General features: G+C 40.0%; 1 protein-coding gene across 1 annotated transcript in view; it reads left to right on the plus strand.

The window, feature by feature from the left end:
• The window catches only part of LOC150086634 (uncharacterized), a 96,386-nt gene that overhangs the window by 35,178 nt on the left and 38,861 nt on the right, over positions 1-22,347 (plus strand). Inside the window, exon 7 of the mRNA XM_090372211.1 lies at positions 13,977-14,135. Coding sequence (XP_090228337.1) covers positions 13,977-14,135 — 159 coding nt within the window. The remainder of the gene's footprint in view (positions 1-13,976; positions 14,136-22,347) is intronic.

Genomic DNA, 22,347 nt, shown 5'->3' on the forward strand with positions numbered 1-22,347 from the left:
TTATACTGCAAAATTGAAAAGAGAATCTGTTACCACATAATGAATATTCATCACTGTGAATTAATGAATTAACCCAAAGACGTACATGGGGCCTTTGAGACTCTACACAAATTCAATAATGTCATGCTCTTTGTCTGCCTGATCCATACAGCTGAAAATCCCAATACCTTTCAACCAAAGTGTTGTCTGATTTCTCCACTGAAAATTCCAGAAATCTCTGTTGCTTATTGCACAAACAGGAAAAATGCAGGATCAAAGTAACCCTATTCTCAATATATTATATATGCATGTGTCGAATATGAAGATAGTCAGTTAGCATGCTAATAGAATAAAATGTGATTTTGAACTAGCTATTTGAATGTTCTGCTTACAGAACATTCAAAATCATTTCAATTTAAAAACCAATAGCCAGTATTCTGAAATGCTTGAATCAAATAACATGCAGACAATTTCATCCTTATTTTCATCAGGCCTTTACAACTACCTCAAAAAAAAAAAAAAAATAATAATAATAAATAACAATAAAACAAAATAAAAAATAATAATTAAATTATTTCTTATTTTTAAAGTTGGCCTGCTACTTATAAAGGACTGATAATCTTGAGTACTGTATACAGGTCTGGAGGCCTCATTTCAAGAAGGATGTAGAGCTGCTGGAACGGGTACAGAGAAGGGCAACAAGATTAGTAAATGGAACAAAGGGTTGCTCTTACGAAGAAAGGCTTAAGTTTTGCAAATTACAGAGTCTGGAGACTAGGCTGTTAGTTGTTATTGTTATTTTGGTTTTTTAGGAGCATTAGCAACTAAGGCCATATTGCTCCGGGATATGCGGTGGTCATTCCCTGACCTTTCCGCATTCTCCGTATTTGGTGGTGACGGGCTCGAACCCCGGTCTAATCAAGAAGCGTGTGCTATGCACTGCTGCTCCTTCCCACCTGGCTACGGAGGCGCCAAGGGAGACTAGGCACCGGCGAGGTGATCTGATAGAGGTGTATAAGGCTTTGAATGGTTTGAGCATGCTCAATGCCAATGGGATTCTTCATCTTTCTCAGAATAATCACCTCAGAGGGCATAAATTCAAATTGAGGAAGGACGGATGTCGGATAGATGTGCGGAAATTTGCCTTTGGCCAGCGGGTGGTTGGTTGGTGGAACCGACTTCCATCACTGGTTGTTGAAGTTGATAGCCTAAACAAATTTAAAGCTCAACTGGACAGGTATTTCGAACGAACGGAGGGGTGAAATGGGAGTGGGTTTTTTTTTTTTTTTTGTTTTTTTTGGCTGATGCTGAATAAGCTTGCTTTCTTGCATCATATGCCTCTGCTAATGCTAATGCTAATGCTAATAGTGTCTCAAAGGAGAATTGCCTGCTTTAACTGAATAAGCTAATTTTTATCAGAAACAAAGTGTGTTTCATTTCATAAATTTTTATGAATTTCCATCTTATGTAATATAGAGTATTCCATGCAATTACCTTTACATAAAACGTATAAGGTATGTTCGTGTCAGACGGCACCTGGGATTTCTCCCATCTCCGTGTGTGTTTGCTGTATTGAGGACAGTACACTGTCAAGCCAGAGATTTGAAAGTGTGTGGGCCATGTCTGTGCAGTGTGATGTGTTGTGCACTTCGTTTTTCCGGCTTATTGGCTGCCAGGCCCCTAATGGAGCCCGACGTTGCCCATACCTCGCCACGTGGAGGCTAGCCGGGTGTGTCCAGAATCATGACAAGTTGCTCTGGCAGGTCCTGCCACCTAGTTTCCTGGGATTTCAGTGGCTAGGACCTCAAAAAAAAAAAAAAAAATCTACGCGATTGCTGTTAGCAAATCGCTGGTTGGGGTTGAACGCTAGAGAGATGTGTTAAAAGGCCTAATAAGTTGGGTAGAATTTTGTTGTTATTAAATTTAGACGTGTGGGCTATACGTTAGATGAAAGATAATAGTGGGAGGGAGGGGAGGCTGAAGACTGGGGGATAGAAGTAGAAGTAAGGGGTCGATAGAGGAGATGACCCCTGCTGGGCAGTGTGACAGAAGTATGGGGACGATAGAGAAGGTGACCCCAGGTGGTCAGTGAGGCAGGCCCATGCCTCACCAGGTGAAGAGATGGGTCGGCAGGGGAGGGAGGAAACAGAGCATGTCTCCTCTCCCTCCTGCCAGGGATAGGGAATTAAAGATGAATAGGGTTAGGGTACCCCATTCAGCTCACCATATAGCATTTGGTAGCGGAGCTGCTGGTGGTTCTAGTCCGTTCCCAGGAGAGATCGGACCGAAGCATGATCAGTCATGGGATGGTTCCCATCCATTCTGCAGTCTTTACAGTCAAATGGTCTGGGTTTGCTTGTCGGCGTTTGTGGGGTCTTTCTTCTGTCATTTCCCATCCATGTGGTGTTTGCGTCAATGTTGTTTATAGAGTTATTTCTCATTGATTCGACTTTAGGTCCACTTCAGGGTTTAGTGCCTTGATTATCGGAGGCCATTGGGTTCCAGGCGTCTTCTGTGGGACGATTGCCTTTAAGGTTTGTTCATTTCCTTATTGTGTCAGTGGTTGGTTGCGGTTCACTGCGATAAGAGCTCTCTGTCTTGTGAACAGAGCCAGTGCATAGCTGGAGAAAGCCTGATATTCTTCCCTGTTGTCCAAGATGTGGTGCTCCCGGCCATATGGTAGATACTGTATTTTGGTGATGAATGCACTGCGGAGGTCGTCATAGAGCTGGCAATCATGCATGAGGTGCTGCCAGCTCTCCAGCTCCCCGCAGGTGCAGGTAGGATCTTCCTGTATTCCGAGTAGGGATAGCTTTGCATTCAGAGCTCCATGTCCTGTCAGTAGGTATGTTACTTGTAGGCCTGGGAAAAACCAGGGCGGGAAGTTCGGAAAAACCTGGCCAATGTTGGGCAGAAATTTTCTGGTGATTTTGCCTTTTTGCGAGTTGGCCCATCTATCCTGCCACACCTGCAGCAGGTGAGCATGCAGCTTTTTCTTTTCCATAGTCTTGCTATTGATGATGTTGGTGGCGAATCCCAAACATATCTGTGGGATACCCTTGTCCAGGTGGTGCGTGAGGCCCCGTCAAATGATCTCTAATTCCAGTGGAAGGACACCGGCAAGGACTTGCAGGGTATGCGTGCTCACTGTGCTGCAAGCTCGAGTAATGGTCAGAAGGATTGATCGGTGAATGATTCGTTTGATCAATGATTCGTTTATTGACAACAGTTGTGGCTTTGTGATACCATGTGCCAGATGCATACGTGACTATTGGGGTGAAGATGGTTTTATAGCACCTGTCTGTCTAGGCCCCAGTCTCTGTGAGTGACCTGGCAACCAATGCAGTGTACCAGCTGACTTTTGTGCGCAAGTATTTCAGGTGGTCCTGAAATGATATATTCAGATCCAGAATCACGCCTAGGTACTTTAGCTGCTTTGAGAATTTAATTGTTTTCTGGTCAATCTTGATTTGTGGAGGCCACCTGAGGTTGAGGCACCCCTTGAGCAGAATGGAGTTTGTCTTTGCAGGGATATTCTAAGTTGATTTTGTTTTGCCCATTCCTGAAGGGTGGACAGAGCCCGGTTTGCCAATGTCTCCAGTTGTGTCCTTGAGTCCGCTGACACTGTTAGTAAGAGGTCATCAGCAAAGGCCTGTGATTTTACCTCATCAAGGTCTATGGCTAGGAAGGAGTCCATTATTACATTCCACAGTAGTGGTCCAAGGACCGAACCCTGTGGACAGCCGCGAAATGTATTCTTGGAGAGGGTCCCATAGGGAGCAACAATCCTGATGGATCTGTTTGTGAGGGAGTCTTGATGACGCTGTAGAGGTTGCCTGGGATCCCAGCAACCCGAAGCCTTGCCAAGATGCTCGGCCACCAAAGTGAGTCAAACGCCCCAGCAAAGCCACGGCAATCACAAGGAAATACTTCTTGGTGAATCTTCTTACTTGTTCTTGTAGGAGTGTTAAGGCATCCATGACTGAGCGACCCCGCCTGAAGCCAAATTGGTTGGGTGAGGCCAGGCCAGCCGTCATAATATTGCTGTATTCGAGAGGTGTTCAAGTAGGTTACTTGCAACTGTGAGAAGTGCGATCGGTCTGTATGACTCTGGGAGGTGTGGTGATTTGGTCAGATTTTTCGGGATTAGTTTGACGTTTGCTTTCTTCCACGAGGTCGGGAAGGTGCCACAGTGAAGACAGAGGTTGAGCAACAGGTTCGGGGCACACTCTACTGTCTTTTTGATGATTTTGGACTCCAAAAGGTCCAGTTGAGAGCATTTATTTCCTCTAATGAGGGTGGCGGCACTGTTGAGCTCCTTCATGGTGAAGTGAGGTTCTGTCGTTGCTGTTTGATAGCTTTCATTTTCTAAGCAGAGTTCGATCTGCTGTTGTCTCCGGTTGTATAGCCAGGTGGAAGACTGTATCCAGGATATTGGAAATGGTCTGCTCCCGGGTTGACATGCCTCCTTGGGTCAATATGGTGGCAGCAATAACTTCCCCTCGGGGGGAGTTTATTCGTTGTCAGTTTGTAGACGATTCCCCAGGGGTTCTCGTTTCCAATAGTGGAGACCAGGTGCTCTCAAGATTGCTGTTTACAGCTTATGATTTGGGTTGTGTAATTGCTCCTTGCTTCTTTGTAGTGTTGTCGGAGTACTTCGACCTCTGCTGTCGGCCAGGAGTGCCTGGCCTGCTGAAAGGCCTTTCTTCTGGTTTGTGCTTCTTTCCGGAGTCGCTGCAGTTCTAGGTTCCACCAGGGCACAGCCCCAGGGGTTGGATTTTTCTTTTTAAAAGCAATGTCGCTTGTGTGCGTTATGATCTCTGTTATCTTGCTTTGGAGATGATCTGGATCTTCGAGGCGCTCAAGCTCCCTCTGTCTCTGTTGTATGGTGGTTTTTAAGGTACTTTGGAAGAGTTCCCAGTTTTCTTTGGAAATGGAGTAGTCAGTCCTCATATAGCACGATAGTTGTGTTCCTAGAAACCCTCGTGCAATGCAAAATCGTGCAATATAAACAACAGGCCCTATGGGAAAAATAGGGTTAGGTGCTGACCACCGAAGATTGAACACACATTTGTAACCAAAACATTACCAAACACAATAAATAATAGTAATAAAATACGTATTTTATTACAACTATTACGTAATAAAATATTGCTACTGCTTTTGCTTCTATCGTAAGCAAACTTGTTTTTTGTTTGATTTTCTATCCAAACAGATGACAGCCATTCCATTTCTTCCAATTCTTTGTGTCTTAATCTAATGGATTTTAATTACACTTTGAGTTGTTCCTGCTATGAAAGTTGTTTTTATTTTCTCTGCATTCTTTGTAATTCTCGGCGTTGCCTCATTTAGGCCTATAGCATGTGCAATATCACATGGTCTTTCATTTCGCTCAAAGCGTTTCACAATTTCATATTTTTTCTCTATCAACAGAGGCAGACTGGCCATAAGCCTTACCGGGGAAACCCCGTTGGGCCGGAGGCCGGTGTGATTTTGGCCATAAACGCTAGTATCAGGCCACTACGAATTTTCATGGGTAAGAATTTTTGATCCGTCAAAAATTCTTCAGAAAAGGAAGCATCTTCAGGATTCTTCCTTTTCACACCTTTTAAGTATTTTACCCATTTTTAGGAAATAAAGCACAATTACAAAATGAGGAGGCACGCTTGATACACATAAACAAAGCTGCGGGCGTGTAGCAACTGAATAAACAACACCAAAGGCAGACACTATGAACACCTCACTAGCTCACATTTTACTAAAGCACATTTCTGGGGTTACTACCATAAAACAATAAAAACAATTTCCAGTTGCATTTCTGCTAGTGGAATCTGTTATAAACTGGTAGTAAACTCAATCTAATTGCATTTGCGATAATACTGATAGCTGGAATTGTGTGGGTTTTTACGCTATTATGGCGAAATGTGCTTCCCCTTCACTGATATAAAAAACATAAATACATTTTCAGAATCTTCTCTTCGTTCCTATCGCGTTGCGTTCAGTTGGGGTGATTCCGCATTCGACTACCATTTCTTGTAAACACAAAGGCGAATTGTGCATGAGCGAATTCGGTTTGTGTTATATACGATATCATTCCCCTATTTGTAAATCGTGTATGATCAAATTCGTGTAGTGTAAACACGTGTTATACAAGAACTGACCATATCTGTTGGAACGTAATGGCTTGATGATCAGACGTTGTCCAGGCCTCTTGGACGGACCAGTTGGTAGTATTATTAGCCATGTTTCTGGAAGCCAAGGAGACATCTATGGTGGGAAAATTGTTTGGTTGGTTTAACACTGTCAACGTTGAATTTGCAAGGAACTCTTCCAATATAGTTCCATTTCTGGTGCCATATCTGTCTGGCGTGTGACTATGCCACATTGGTGACCGGCAGTTCACATCTGCACCGACTATAATTTTAGTGTTAGGAACAGTGTCAGCAGCCAGTTGGAGGTATCTTGTGGTGGTTATGTCTTCGCCTGGGCGACAGTAGAGGATACCCCCTGACAATGACATAAAATGCCCCCAGAACTGTGGTGAGGTGGGCACATGCAGCCCAGGCTGTGCAAAGCTGTGTGATTTTGGTCACAGTAATATCCGGATTTCTGACCGTGACTTCAGCCCGGGGGGGGGGCGTCCTCGAATTGTACTATCTTGTAGGTCAGGGGGTATCCCCTGACTATCTTCATGTGTGAGTATGGCTCTTGTATTATCATGACATCTACATTCTTCTCTTCTGCCTTGATACGGATCTGATCCACTACTGCTCTGGCCCTCTGTGTGTTGATTTGCAGAAATTTTACCTCTCTAAGGCGCGTTCACATAATCCAGCCTGCATTGGAACAAGCTCTTAACCTTCAGGTAGGTGGGGCACTTGTTATTCCTGATTGAGTGGGTGCAGTCCAGCTTCAGACTCTTGCAATTGGTGCAGATTGGGTCAGTACTCTTGTTTAGGCAATCCCTGTGTGGCCTTTTGACGAGCAGTGGCCGCATGTGGGGTCAGTCTAGGTGCAGGTGTGCATTGTGTGCCCGTATTTACAACACCCGAAGCATTTGGGTACAGCCACATGTTCGTGGAAACGGTGGCTGCCCCAATTTACATATACTCTGTTCTGGGTGTTTAATACTTTCCATGCTGCAGGCACAAGTTCAATTATCCAGTTTCGTTGAGTGCCATCCTTGGACTTGGTTGAATATTTTGGTGTCAGCAGTTTGCACCTTCTGTGTTCTGGGAGAGTGAACATCAGGTTTCTTTGATAGATTTCCTCTGTTAGTTGGTCCGGGGTCAGGTCTTTATCCAGGTCATATATAACTATTGAGGGCCCTTTTCTTTTAGGGGAGTCACTGTGAGCCCCAGCTCAGTGATTTTGGTATTAGTGATAATTTTTTGCATTTCCTCACTTCTTTCTGTCTCTATCAGTACTCCAACATTTCTAGTTTTCCTGACTGACTTTATTCTGGTTGTCTTGAATTCCTCTTTTAGGTTTGTCATGATTTGCATCTTTAGTTGTTCACTTGTTTGATTTTCCTCAATGGTTGTTGGTCGCAGTACCACCAGGTGTGGTTCTTTTAGCAAGGTCTTTTTCTTTGTAGCAGGTACATTGCTTTTTATTGTTGATTCACCGGCTGACGTCCTCAGCGCTTGTGCATAAGATGGGGTGCGCTGTTGCATTTTGTTTGCCCCACCATCTAGGTATGCCTCCAGTTTCACAGCAGTTGTTTCATATTTTAGGTTTGTCTGGTAGAGAATTGTCTCCAACTTTGTCTAGAGGGAAACAATCTGTCCCCTAACACCAGTGGTTATCCTGTTGTTAGAATCTTTCATGAGATCCTTAAGGGTGGTACGCAGGATTTGAGTTTTTTCCAACACTGTGCCCTCTGGCCAGGAGGGGTCCAAGGGAGCAGAAGAGGCCTCTGGTTGTTTTTTCTCCACAGTCAAATCAATTTGTGGGATGGAATCCTCCCTTTAGCTGAGCACTCTGACTTTGTGTTTCTTTGTCAGGTTTGGGCGTGTCCAGCTTCTTCCACTCCTTTTTCGAGGCTGGTACAGTCCTCATCTCATTGATCGCTTCCTGCATGTTGGTGTTGGGGATACGAGTCAGGTCCGGTTGATTTTCAACACTTCCATGGGTTTCTTGGTTCATATGAGTGTAATAGGAGAATGTCACAATTTTTTGCAAGGTGAGATATCTTCACACACTTTTAAAGTTCAAAGGCGATGTTCAGGTTATGTTTGATTGCTGATGCCATGAGTAGCAATGGCATATAACAATGATAAATAAAAGGGGGGATAGTTCTGCAGCACCAGAGGGGGAGGAGGGGTAGTGAAGACTTTTTTTTTTTTTTTTTTTTTTTTTCCTTCTTTCCCATTGCCAGTGTTTGTGATGTGTTTGCTAGAGTGTGAGAGCAGGTAAAGAAAGGTTTTTTTTTTTATTTTTCTTCCTCCTCTTTAGTGAAATTAGGCAGAAAGATAGGAAGGAAGAGATGGAACAAGGTGTGATTATTAGCACTAGATGTCTTGCTGTCTGGGTAGCTAGTTGTTCAGTTAGTATTTTGTTTCTATTGGCAATGTGGTTATGGCTCATGGTTCAGGAGAATGTAGAGGGAATAAGGATTCCCAATACTCCAGTGATATTAAGATTCTGCCACCCTGGCAGAGAGGAGTGGCCCACAGAGCATGCACACTTCAGGGACAGGCCATAGAGGGGGGTGAGAATATTTGCCAGGCATTAGATGTTTTGCCTAAATGAAGAAATGGATGGTATGAAAAAGAAAGAGGGGAGGGCCCTAGTTCCAACAAGATGTTGGAACCAGGGCCCAGCAATGTCAGCAAACAGTGCCCAGCTGCCAGGTCAGACAGAAGTTGGGATAGCATTTTGGTTCTAATGGTAGTATGAGTATGGGGTTTGGAAGAGCGGAGAGGATATCAGGATTCTATTGCTCCATTGATATTGAGATTCCTCCAGAAAGATGGGGAGAAATGGCCCTTTAAGATTGCACACACCAGGAACCTGACTGGGGAAAGGAGAGTGAGAGATTTTGGCCAGAAATTTGAAGTATAGCCAAGAGAAGAAGGGTGAGCAAGATCTAGAAAGGGGGAGAGGGCCCTGGTTCCAAAACAATTGGCAACAGGGTCCTCGGGGCAATAGAGTGGAAGTTACAGCCATGGAAGTGTGCAGTGTTTGTACTAAGTGCCCTGCTGCCTGGTCAGACAGTAGTTGGGATAGCATTTTGGTTCTATTGGTAGTATGGATATAGGGGATGGTTTTGAAGAGTGGGGAGAGAATATGGATTCTATTGCTGTATTGATATTTAGATTCCTCCAGTTAGATGGGGCGAAATGGCCCTTAAGATTGCACACACCCTTAAGATTGGACAGGTTAGGGGGGGGGGGAGACAGAGTGAGAGTTTTTGGCCAGAATTTTGATGTTTTGCTTAGGTGAAGAGGGAGTGAGTAGGGTTTTTGAAAAGTGCACATTCCCTTAATCCCAGGGAATGTGCACCAGGACCCACAAGGATGATAGAATGGAAGTTATGGACATCGAAGTGTGCAGAATTGGCATTAGATGCCCAGCTGCTTGAACAGTCAGTGGTTGGGGTAGCATTTTGGTTCTATTGGCAGTGTGTATGTGGGGGATAGTTCTGAAGAGTGAGGAGGGTATAAAACTCAATGAAGCTAGCTAATTAAGATTAACTGTTCATCACACAACTGGATTAACATGATATATATAAGATGTTAATAAAAGGTTGAGTGCTACTTACAGAATTGGTTGTTCACATTAAAACATTGAGAAAGTCCATATAAACAGATGTCTGCTGAGGTTCTGTTTCTGAGTTACACCTTTTATTTCCAGAATTTTGCATATTAATTATACAGGAACTCCCGAACTTACATAATACTCTTACGACTTACGCAAATTCGACTTTACGTAAGTTTTTGCTGGCTGGTGCAAACTGAAAAAAATATGGAAACGTATTTTGCATCTGTAGGGATAAATGGAGGTATTGTGAAAATATTGTAATGTGAACCCAATAACACATTGTTTTTTTTTTTTTTTTTTTGTAATTCGTTCCAAGTCCTTGGAAGTTGAAAATTTCGCTATATTACAAAGCTATTTATTTATCTCTCTAAAAGGTCATATTTATAATGAAAATTGCACTACTCTTTCACTGTTATCATATGTTCCCATTATAAAAATCAATTTTGAAAGCCTTTGTGATATTTTTCTAAAGCATGTTTCTAGAGGTCACTACCATAAAACAATTTGCACTTTTCGGTTTATTGGGCTTTTTCTGATAGTGCATCTAATTATAAATGGGTAGTAAACTCGATCTTATTGCATTTGCGATATTACCGATAACTGCAGTTGTGTGGGTTTTTATGTTATTATGGTGAAATGTGTTCCCTTCACTGAAATCTTCAATCATATAAAAAACAAATTTTCAGAAACTTCTCTTCATTCCTATTTATGTATTACAATGATGAAGGGAAAGCAACCAACAGAAAGTGCAAGTGGTGGTAGGGCCACGAATGAAACAAAATTGATTTAGAAATGAAGATGAAAAGGATCAAGGAGTACGAAGAAGGACAAAGTTTATCATCTATTGCAAGGGAATTAGGTCTCTCTGCTTCAACAGTGAATACTATTTTAAAGAACAGTGCACGTATAAAAGAACATATCAAAGGATCAATGCACTTAAGATCAACAGTGATCACAAAACAGTGTTCAGGTGCTATATCGAAGATAGAACAGCTATTCCATCTATTCCATCAGGTGCTATATATCAAAGATGGAACAGCTAATAATATGGATGGAAAATCAGATTCAGAAGTGAGTGCCCCTGAGTCTAATGACCATTCAAGCAAAAGCAACGAAGTATTTATGAAAATATTAAGGATAAGTACAGCAAACCCCAAGTCAAGTTCATGGCAAGCAATGGGTGGTTTAATAGGTTCAAGCATCGCACTGGTTTCCAATGCTGGATCGAACATACATTGTCAAAGAGGAAAAGACAATACCAAGTTTCAAGGCTTCAAAAGATAGGGCCACGTTCTTGTTTGGGGCTAATGCAGCAGGAGATTACAGATTAAAATCACTGCTAATGTATTTAAGGGCATCAATAAAGCATGCCCTACCCGCGCATTTCCAATCGAACCAGACAGCATGAATAACAATATCTCTCTTTGAGGATTGGTTTAAATGCTGCTTCATTCCCAAGGTTGAAAAATATTGTAAAGACACCGCTCCTGGACATCCTACACATCTAGATGATTTCAATTCGAATGTGAGAGTCATACTGCCAAACATGACTTCACTCATCCAACCTGTGGATCGGGGTTATTTCAAATTTAAAAGCATACTATTTATGCATAACATTTGCTCAGGCATTGTCTGCAGTAGACGGTGAGAAAAATTTTGTTAAGAGACTTTTGGAAATCTTTCAGTATTCACCATACGATCTTAAGCATTAATAAGGACTGGGCGGAAATTAGTAAAAGTGTTTAAATGGTGCATGGAAGAAAATATACTCACGGCATGTAAAAGGCTTCAAAGGATTTGAAAAAGACGAATCACATGAAGAGGTTACAGATAAAGTTGTAAAGGTTGCAGAGTTACTTCAGCTGGAGGTTGATGCCAAAGATGTGGGGGAGTTAATAGAGGAAGAAGAGAAGGAATTATGGATTCTATTGAACTTATTGACTTGCAGGCAACGATAGTGAAAGAAGAAATTGCTGATGAAGCTCAAGGTGAACCAAATGAGGAGCAGATACTTCATCACCAGAGAGAGATGACAATGGCATTTCGTGAAATTGCATTCTGGCAATGATGATCGAGAGGTAAAACTTACTGACATTGTCTGTCTCCTCTCTTTTTTTGTAATTTTATAATTTTGAAATTTTTTAAATTGCATGCTTTTGTAATATTTCCTGCACATGAGATAAAATAAATTGAATAAATACAATAAATAATTCTATTTACACATTCATCGAACATTTCTTTTTTGATTCAATCAATTCAGCGAGCACAGTTGCGAGTGCTGCACAAGCATGGGAGAAATTCCGACTTACATAGTTCTGCAGAATGCAGAACTATGTAAGTTGGGGAGTGGCTGTATTTATTATCATGAAAATTTGTTACTATTAGACATTTTGGTCATATCCAATCAGTCTGTCATTTTAGCATGAAAGTAGGCTGTGAGGTGATGTCTGAAGTTGTACTGTCATTCTTTATGTAAATGGATGAAGTACAGTTCAGTGTTAGTGTTTTCGAAGTTTTGAGATTAAGCTGAGGCTTAAATTTAGGTTATCAAATTGAGGTCTTAATTTTTTGTTAACATTCTAAATACTATATGAATGGAATATTACTAATTTATATAAATGGCAAACATGCACCCAGGTTTTTCCTTTAGGGGAAGCAAAGGTGACAAAATAGGCACTTTCACTGTCTGTTTGTAATATGGTCTATTTCCCTGTCAAGAAATTGTGCACCCTTCCATAGGTGCCATTTAAGGTAAAAATGTTGCCGGGGGAGAAAATGCTCCCCTGCACCCCCCTAGGTACGCTACTGCATGTACCTTGTGTATGGGCTTGAAGAAGCTTGATGTCTCCATGCAGTAAGGTTCCACATCAGCACTTGTATCCAATGTAAAAACATTTTAAGAAGTAGACCAATGGCAGAGAGAAATAGGATCATTCAATCCCAACACAGAGAACTTCAGGAGACCAAGGTCTAAAAAAACAGCTGCTTTGGAAGACTAACAATGAGAACCAAATCGGATTGAAAAAAATCATGGTGACAGTACAAGAACTGGCAGCATCTGGAAATTTTAAGAGAGAAACAATTGTACCTAAAATATATTTGTCAGAATTCAAAAGTCTTCGGGCAGATTTTGCTGTATGTGATTCCAACAATGATGTGCTGGCAACCCGTGTTTCCTTGGCTGCAGTGCTGTTTACAGATGAAGCTAGTTTCCCTGAAGCATGTGCACTTAATTTCTACGATCCACAAGCTGAAGAAAAGATTCATAGCATCATATAATCAAGGAACCAATAACAATTCAATAACAATGTTTGGCAGGGATTGTTTAAAATTGTGTCAGTTCTTTCATTTTCCAGCATGTCTAATAGCTCACAATTGCCATCACTTTCAGAAAATAATTTGCCACCATTATTGAAGGATTTCCACTTTCAGCTAGAATCCATGTGATTCGTGTTTGATAGCACTCCTGCTCATTTCAGCTGGCCATGACAGTACCTGAATGCTAACTACCCTGAAAAATGGATAGGCTGTAATGTCTTGCCATAAATTGTCTGACATTGCTCCAGAATACATGGTGTTCACTCACTCACTGGATCTCAGTTCACTTGATTTTTATTTATAGGGTCACTTGAAATCACTGATTTATTTCACCCCAGTTCTAAATCTTGTAGTCCATAGTCAGAAATGTCAGTGAATTAGTAAACATCAAATGTTTTTGACTAATGTCAGACAATTTATGGCAAGATGTGTTCTGGTGTACTTCATGCTCATAGAGGTCATTTTGAGCACTTACTTTAAAGGTAAGATTCATGGATTGACATTTAGTTTAATAGAAATGATAATTTTTTTCCTTTGATATACTTTCTGTGGTAGGCAGTGTCCCCTCAAAATTTCTGAAATACAAAAAGAGCCAGATGTAACTCAGAAATGGAGCCTCAGCAGACATCTGTCAAAGCTTCAGTTCTGAGTTACAGCTGGCTATCTTTGCATGAACAGCACTGAACCTTTTACTAACACCCATATTTATCACTGTTGAGTTAGCTATGGTCACTACTAAAGTTTAATGATCCTATAATGCAATAATTAAATCCTTATAAAAAAAATTTAACATGTAATTAGTGCACCCTCTAGTTGTGAAACAAATGGCAAATAAGTACATTTCCACAAATATTAGAGTGCATAGTTGTTGGGAATAATATTCCATTTCATCACCTATATTTTCTTATTCTCAGATAGTGCATGTCCCCACCTTAGGAGCACAAAGAATGGAAAGCTATATGTGAGTACTAGGAAAGCAAAAGTGGAATGCTTCCTGGGTTACCAACCACTTTCTAAGGAAAAAATGATTTGCGATTCAGGTTCTTGGACTCCAGAATCTCTAGCGTGCAAAAGTAAGTATAAAACATGTAAGATATTTGTTGTCATGATCATCTCAGAGTTTTAACTGATTTCCCCTTTGAGAGAAATTTAGTATAGGCAGTGATTCAACAAGTTTAATTTAAGAAATGTAATAAATTTAATGTAGATATTAAAAAAGTAGGTTAGAATATTATAAAAGTAGGTAAAGTTTGGTAGCCTACATTTTTTTATATTATGAAAGAAACTGCAGTAAAAAGACAATGCCAGGAGTTGTCTAATAAATACCTGTGAAACACGCCATCTCCAGTAAATTATTATTACTTCATTAACTAAAGGGCACTATATAAAGTTCAATATACTTGAGTTTGGATATATTTAAAATGCAAAGAAAGTTTACCTTACTTGTTTATTTCAAGATGCTACACTTAATTTATTTAAAATCAAACACATCCAATTGAAAATCACTCACGAATTTCATGAATTTTGGAGTTCTATCAATTAAATTCAAAGTCTTATGATATTCCCTCCCTCTTTTTAAAAAGTAAAAATGTAAAAAGTAAACTTATGCACAAAATTTGTGAATTTTGTGTATAATGCTATGACAGTTAATGAACAGATCCCAGTTGTTTCACTTTTTTAGGTGAAAAGAAGAAGCATGTCTTAAGGCATTGAATTTAGTTGATATAGCTTCAAAATTCACAAACATTGAGATTTTAATTTGAGGCACTACACTTAAATAAGAGTAGCACCTCAAAATAAACAAAAACTAAGCTTTCATTGTATTTTATAATTATTTATGTATACTTAGTTACTGTTATTGCTATAGTTGGATTTAGGTTATGAACGCTTAAGGATGAGGAAAAATGGTGTAAAAGTGCGATTTACATATTGCAAATATCAGATGATAACCAAAAGTTATAAGAATGTATTTAAAAAAAGATTTGTCTGACTAGCCTAATTTTGCATCATGTCCCCTTCAAAATATTCCCCTTAGATATACTATATATACTGTGTCCACAGATTCAACCACTATCTGAAGCATGTTTTAAATTCTTTTTCCATAATGTTCTTCTGTGAAATTTTCAGAATTTAAGTAACTTCAAGACATTAACAAAACTCTTAAGTTCAATGTCATCTTTGGAAACAAGAAGTTACCTGTTTGGTTGACTGACTGAATTAATATTTTCCAATGCACTGGTATCTGGACCATAACATGCCACGTCTGTAGGTTGGTTGGGTGATTAACTGATTTGATATTTTCCAATGCAGTAGTATCTGGATCATGACAGGAAAAACTCAATAGTACACCATAAGACAGACAAGTATTAAAAACATGAACGGTATACTACTTCAGCATAACTGAACTAGCATAGTATTAGGGTAGCTAAGAATAGAAATAGGTGCATGTATACTTGCGTGTACACCAATGCTAGGAGTTTAGTAAATAAATTTGACGAATTTGAGGTATTGCTCAAAACATCAAAGGCAGATATTGTTGGGATATCAGAGACGTGGTGTCACACAGATATAAGGAACGCAGAATAGGAATTTGGGGAGTACAACGTCTACAGAAAGGATAGACTGGATAGGAAGCGAGGAGGGGTTATGCTATTAGTTAAGAAATACATAAAATCCAAGGAAGTGAAGCCAGTGGACATCGCTGGACAGTGCAGTGTCGAGTCAGTTTGGTGTGACATAAGCATTGGGAGATCAAAATTGAGAGTAGGAGTGTGCTATAGGCCTAATGACTCTGATGAGTATAATAAGAAACTGTACGGGGAAATAGAGTGGGCCAGTAAATCAGAGAGTCTTATAATGGGAGATTTTAATTTCCCAGATATTGACTGGAATTTGGGGGCTGGTCGCTCACACACTAGCAAGGCTTTTGTGGATTTATTGGATGATTGTTTTCTACATCAGCATGTTCGGGAGGCAACTAGAGGGAGTAATACTCTTGATTTGATTTATCAGCAGTGATTCTTCATGCATTAAGAATCTACAGATAAATGAACCACTAGGGGGCAGTGATCACAGTGTGCTGAAGTGGGATTTACTCAAAGAGGTAACTACCATTAGGGGTAAAGGGAAGGGTTATTGCTTTCGTAAAGGCGACTACGATGGACTGAGACAGTATTTAAATTCTATACAGTGGGACCAACTGATGATGTTACCAACAGCAAATTCAAAATGGGAAGCATTCAAAGAACTTATCTTGGAAGCTACTAGGCTTTACATACCAACTAAGAAATATTGTTCAAGGTTTAGGCCTAAATGGATGTCAGATGAACTAATGAGGCATATGGCAGAGAAGAAACATGCATGGGATACATACAAATTAACACATGACACAGAAGCCTATGATAGATACAAGTTGATCTGTAACCAAGTTACAAAGGAGGTTAGGCAGGCGAAGGCAGATTACGAGAAATCTTTGGCAAGGGATGCAAAGAAAACCAGCAAAGAGTTCTTTACTTATGTAAACTCTAGAAGGGGATGAATCAGATTGGACCACTTGATATCGATGGGTCAACTGTTGATGATCCTGCTCAGGTAGCTAACAAACTAAATGAATATTTTGCATCGACATTCACACATGAGGAGTTATTTAGCGAGGGGAAAGCCAGAGGTGTATTCAACTCTAGCAGTAAGCTAGAGAATCTTGTAATAACTGAGAGTAAAGTGGAGGAGAAATTGTTGAAGATAAACACAAGAAAGGCACCCGGGGTGGATGGGATCTATCCAGTTATATTAAAGGAGGCAGCAGAGGAAGTAAGCAAATCCCAAGCCATAATTATGAGAGCTTCCTTGGACTCAGGGGAGGTACCCACAGACTGGAGATGTGCAAATGTGACCCCAATTCACAAAGGAGGATCAAAGGCTGACACAAGTAATTATAGACCTGTGAGTTTAACTTCTGTTCCAGGAAAATTAATGGAGGCACTAGTTAAAGAAGCACTGCAGGATCATTTAGACAAGACTTCAGTTATAGCTCGGACACAGCATGGTTTTGTTAAGGGGAAGTCTTGCCTGACCAATTTGATTGGATACTATGATACAGTCACAAAGGAACTGGATGCAGGGAATAACTTTGATATTATATACTTGGATCTTAGAAAGGCTTTTGATACTGTTACACATGGAAGACTGCTGCACAAATTGGAGCAGTGTGACATTGGAGGCAAATTGCTGCTGTGTATAAAGGGGTGGTTGAGGGGGAGAAGACAGAGAGTGGTAATCAATGGGGGCATAAATTCAAATTAAGAAAAGACAGATGTAGAATACATGTGCGGAAATTTGCCTTTAGCCAGCGGGTGGTTAATTGCTGGAACAAACTTCCATCTGTCGTTGTGGAAGTTGATAGGTTGAATAAATTTAAGGAGGAACTGGACAGGCATTTGGAGGGAATGGTGTGATTTTTTTTATTTTTTTTTTGGCTGATGCTGCATAAGCTCATACATTTGCTTTCTTGCATCACATGCCATTACTACTACTACTACTACACTGCTCGTCGTAGACTAATGTTATTAGTGGAGTCCCTCAGGGCTCAGTCCATTATTGTTTTCTGTATTTATAAATGGTATTGATGATGGTATATCAAGCTTAATGTCAAAGTTTGCAGACGATACAAAGGTAGGCATGGTTGTCAAGGAAACTACTGACACTATGCTGCTGCAACAGGATCTGGAAAGGTTGAGCAGATGGGCTGAGAGGTGGCAAATGAAGTTTAACATTGACTAATGTAAAGTACTACACATGGGAAACAGCAACCCCAGAGCAACGTATCAACTCTGTGGTACTACACTGACAGTGGTAGAGAATGAAAGGGACCTGAGGTTGGTTGTGCAGGCAGATATGAAGTTGTCTGAGCATTGCAGACGGGCTGCAAGGGTAGCTCATGGTGTATTGTCAATGATATATAGGAATTTTTCTAGCAGGGATAAGGAGGTGATTATTCCCTTGTATAAGGCAATGGTCAGGCCACACCTAGAGTACTGTATACAGGTCTGGAGGCCTCATTTCAAGAAGGATGTGGAGCTGCTGGAATGAGTACAGAGAACGGCAACAAGATTAGTGAATGGAACAAAGGGGTGCTCTTACGAAGAAAGGATTAAGTTTTGCAAATTACAGTGTCTGGAGACTAGGCACCAGCGAAGTGATCTGATAGAGGTGTATAAAGCCTTGAATGGTTTGAGCATGCTCAATGCTGATGGGATTCTTCCTCTCGCTCAGAATAATCACCTGAGAGGGCACAAATTCAGATTGAGGAAAGACAGATGTAGGATAGACGTGCGGAAATTTGCCTTTAGCCAGCGGGTGGTTGGTTGGTGGAACAGACTTCCATCCCTTGTCGTGGAAGTTGATAGCCTAAATAAGTTTAAGGCTCAGCTGGACAGGTATTTTGAACGAACAGAGGGGTGAAGTGGAAGTGGTTTTTTTTTTTTTTTTTTTTTTTTTGGCTGATGCTGCATAAGCTTGCTTTTTTCCATCATATGCCTCTACTAATGCTAATGTAATGAGAAAAAATTAATCAATACATTGTTATCGACTTCTACTGCCACTACCGATAACACGCACCATCTGTTTAACAAGAATGCAGCAAGAAACTAGTAGTGGGAAACGATTGTTGATATGGAGGTTTGATGGCGCATAAGCTACTTTGGCTATAATGCAGTGGGAAACGAGTTTGCCCAGTATAAGTTTACCGAAGTTTACCATGGTCCTTATATTGACTTTTTTAACTTAGCCATTTTATCTTCTCCTGGGTGATTTATGGGAATTAATACAAAGGTAGCTGAAGCAGGGACCTTCCTGAGGTAAAGCTTTCACAAACTGTTTTTATCAAACCCAGTTTGATGTGTACAAGTGGAAAGAGGACAGTTTTGAGGTCTACCAGTGGTTTGTGAACTATGTCCTGTGATCCAGGCAACAAACTTGCACAAAAAGCAAGGCATTTTTGTGTAGCCAGATTGCTGTACAAGCAACATGCATTAAAGTCAGAACAGACCAACCAACTATGTTCTTCATATTTAATATTTGTCAACAACTTCAAGTTCTCATGTTTCTTGCAAATGCACAGAGTGGGCTACTGGAATTGACCCATATTTATTTCCATTGTGGAGCAACACACCTTTGAGGCTCCTCTTTTTGATAAGTCAGTAAAAAGTCTCCACTGTGTAGGATTGTAACTAATTCGAAAATAGTTCATTGAGTCATTTATATTACTACTAAAAAAACATAGAATCGTCCTCAGAAATGTAGGGAGACTAGTTCTCATTCTCTGTGTCGGTACCAAGAGAAAAACATTCCATGTGCATGAAGATCTTTGACTAAGTCTAGAACCGAGGAGTTCTGCAGATTCCTTTGGTAAATTTAAATCTCTTAACAGATCATGGAGTTCATGCTGTGAAAACAATTGAGGGCTGGACTCAATGTTTCTGGGTGTGTACACTTCAGTTTCACATTTAAAAGCTTCACTTTTAGCACTCTCTGCTGCTACATTCTCCAATATAAGTGGAGGGCATGGAATTGGCAGGTTATCTCCATGTGGGATTGGTCTAATGGCAGATGGAATATTAGGATACACAGTGTCCTTCTTACTCTTTACATTGTATCCCTCTACATTGACTAAGCAAGGGTAACAGTGATTTGTAGGCATCTACCAACTCATGGAAACTGCAAATGCATTGCCTTCTTTTTACCATTTTTCCACAATCTCAATGCAGCACATGTTCAGCAAATTTTATGTGGAGCCCATTGTTTATTTTGGTCACTGAGTTTCACTCCAAAATAAGCATAATACACATTTTTTTTAAAATTCTGTAATATCTTGTCTTTGCTTAAGGACTACATAACTTCCACAAATATAACACTAATTTTGATTTTTCAAGCACTTAAATGAAGACATTTTACTCACTTTTCAGCACGTTTCACATGATAACCTCAAAAATAAACTGAGCTCACACTGATGAACATTGCTGCATAGAGCTCTCAAGGTCAAAAGATAAATAACTGAATGCAATGCTGCCAACATGTGAAGATTTAGTTTACAAATTGCCAGCATTTACTCCTAACTTAATACATTCAACAGTACAATTCATGACATAAACTTAAGTGATTTATGAAAAAACTGTACATGATAGAAAAAACTAATAACATTTCTGAAATTGGCATAAAAAACTGAGTTAAAAACAGCTATTAGTTTAAAAATAATGAAAACCATGCAGAGTTATTATTAGTATTAGTAGTGGCAAATGATGCAAGAAAGTAAGTTTATGAAGAATCAGCCAAGAAAAAAAAGCTTCCCGCATCAATTGTCCATCCCCTCCAATACTTTGTCTAGTTTTTCCTTGAATTTATTGATTTTGTTAATTGGTAAGAAAAAAAAAGGTGTAAATTTGTGCTTTATAGCTTCATTTTTGTAGTCTGTGGATAATAAATGGTATCTTCACTTATTAGAATTGTCATTTAATAGAAACAAAATTCAATTCACAAACATAATCACAATAACCAGCACTTACTATAATTATTTTATGGCACCAGCATAAAAAAAAATAATAAATAAATAAATGCTGGCTCATTCGCATTATTGACGGACGGATGTTCGGATTTTTAACGCTCTACTGTGTATGATATCAAAATTATTTTTTGAATTCCTTTGTTAGTGCATCATAGTATCCAATCAGACTGGTCAGACAACACCACCTCTTAACAAATCCATGCTGTCTGTGTCTGCAGTATAATTGCATTCCTGTTTTACTTCTTTAATCAGCCTGAACCAGCAACAGAAGTTAAGCTAACAGATCTGTAATTACTCGTGTCATCTTTTGATCCCCCCTTTGTGAATTGGTGATATATTTGAACATCTTTAATCCATAGGGACCTCCCCTGAATCCAAATATGCACTCTACAATTATGGCAAAGAGTTTGCTTACCTCCTTACCCTTACGAATGCTTCCCTTAATATAATTGGATAGATCCCATCAACCCAGATGCCTTTTTTACATTTAACTTCAACAATTTCTCTTCCACTTTCCTTTCAGCTATCAGAAAATCATTTGGCTCCCTGTTAGTTGTTTAAACTTCTGGAATCTCCTTCCCTAAAGAGTTCCTCATGTATGAATGTAGATGCAAAATACCTATTCAGTTTGTCAGACACCTGAACAGGATCAACAGTTAAACCATTGACATCAAGTGAACTGATGTGATTCAATCTCTTCCTTCTAGGTGCCTCCATAGCCAGGTGGGCAGAAGCAGCAGTGCGTAGCACACACTTCTTGATTAGACCAGGGTTCGAGCCCGTGACCACCAAATACGGAGGATGCAGAAAGGTCATCAGGGAATGACCACCGCATATCCCCGGAGTAATATAGCCTTAGTTGCTAATGCTCCTAAAAACCAAATAACAAACAAACTTCCTTCTACTGTTAATATAAGTAAAGAAGCCTTTGCTGCTTTTGTTTTCATTTTTTGTCAGAGATTTCTTGTAATCTGCCTTGGCTTACCTAACTTCCTTTGTGTCTTGATTACAGATTAGTTTATATCTGCCATAGGCTTCTGTATCACCTGGTAATTTATTTGCATCCCATGCATTTTAATTCTCTGTCACGAATCTCATCTGACACCCATTTAAGCCTAAATGTTGAACAGTATTTCTTAGTCGGTATGAAAAAGTCTAGTAGCTTCCAAGATTAATTGCTTGAATTCTTCCCATTAGAATTTGCTGTTGGCAACATCATCAACTTGTCCGAATGCACAGAATTTAAAAATTGTCTGAAATAACTGTATTCAAACTTACGAAAGAAAAAGCTCTTCCCTTTACCTTTGACAGTAGTTATGTGTTTAAGTAAATCCTACATCAGTACAATGTGATCATTGCCACCTAGTGGGTCCTTAACCTGTAAATTCTAAATGCATGAAGAATCACTAATGATCTTCTGATCAAGGACATTGCTTCCACTTGTTGCCTCTCTAACCTGCCACTGTAGAAAACAGTCATCCAATAAATCTACAAAAGACTTTCTAGTGTGTGAGTGACCAACCCACGAGCTCCAGTCAATATCTGGAAAATTAAAATCGTCCATTATAAGATATTGTGATTTACTGACCCATTCTATTTCTCTGTACAGCAGTTCATTTTCATTTTCCCAGTGCTTATGCCACACCAAACTGACTAAGCATTGCACTGGCCACTCATGTCAACTGAATGTGCTGCCTGAGATTTAATATGATACTTTTCTAAAAGCA

Source organism: Mastigoproctus giganteus, chromosome 4 (assembly GCF_048544385.1).
Source record: "Mastigoproctus giganteus isolate SK-2022 chromosome 4, ASM4854438v1, whole genome shotgun sequence".
Lineage (NCBI taxonomy): Eukaryota > Metazoa > Arthropoda > Arachnida > Uropygi > Thelyphonidae > Mastigoproctus > Mastigoproctus giganteus.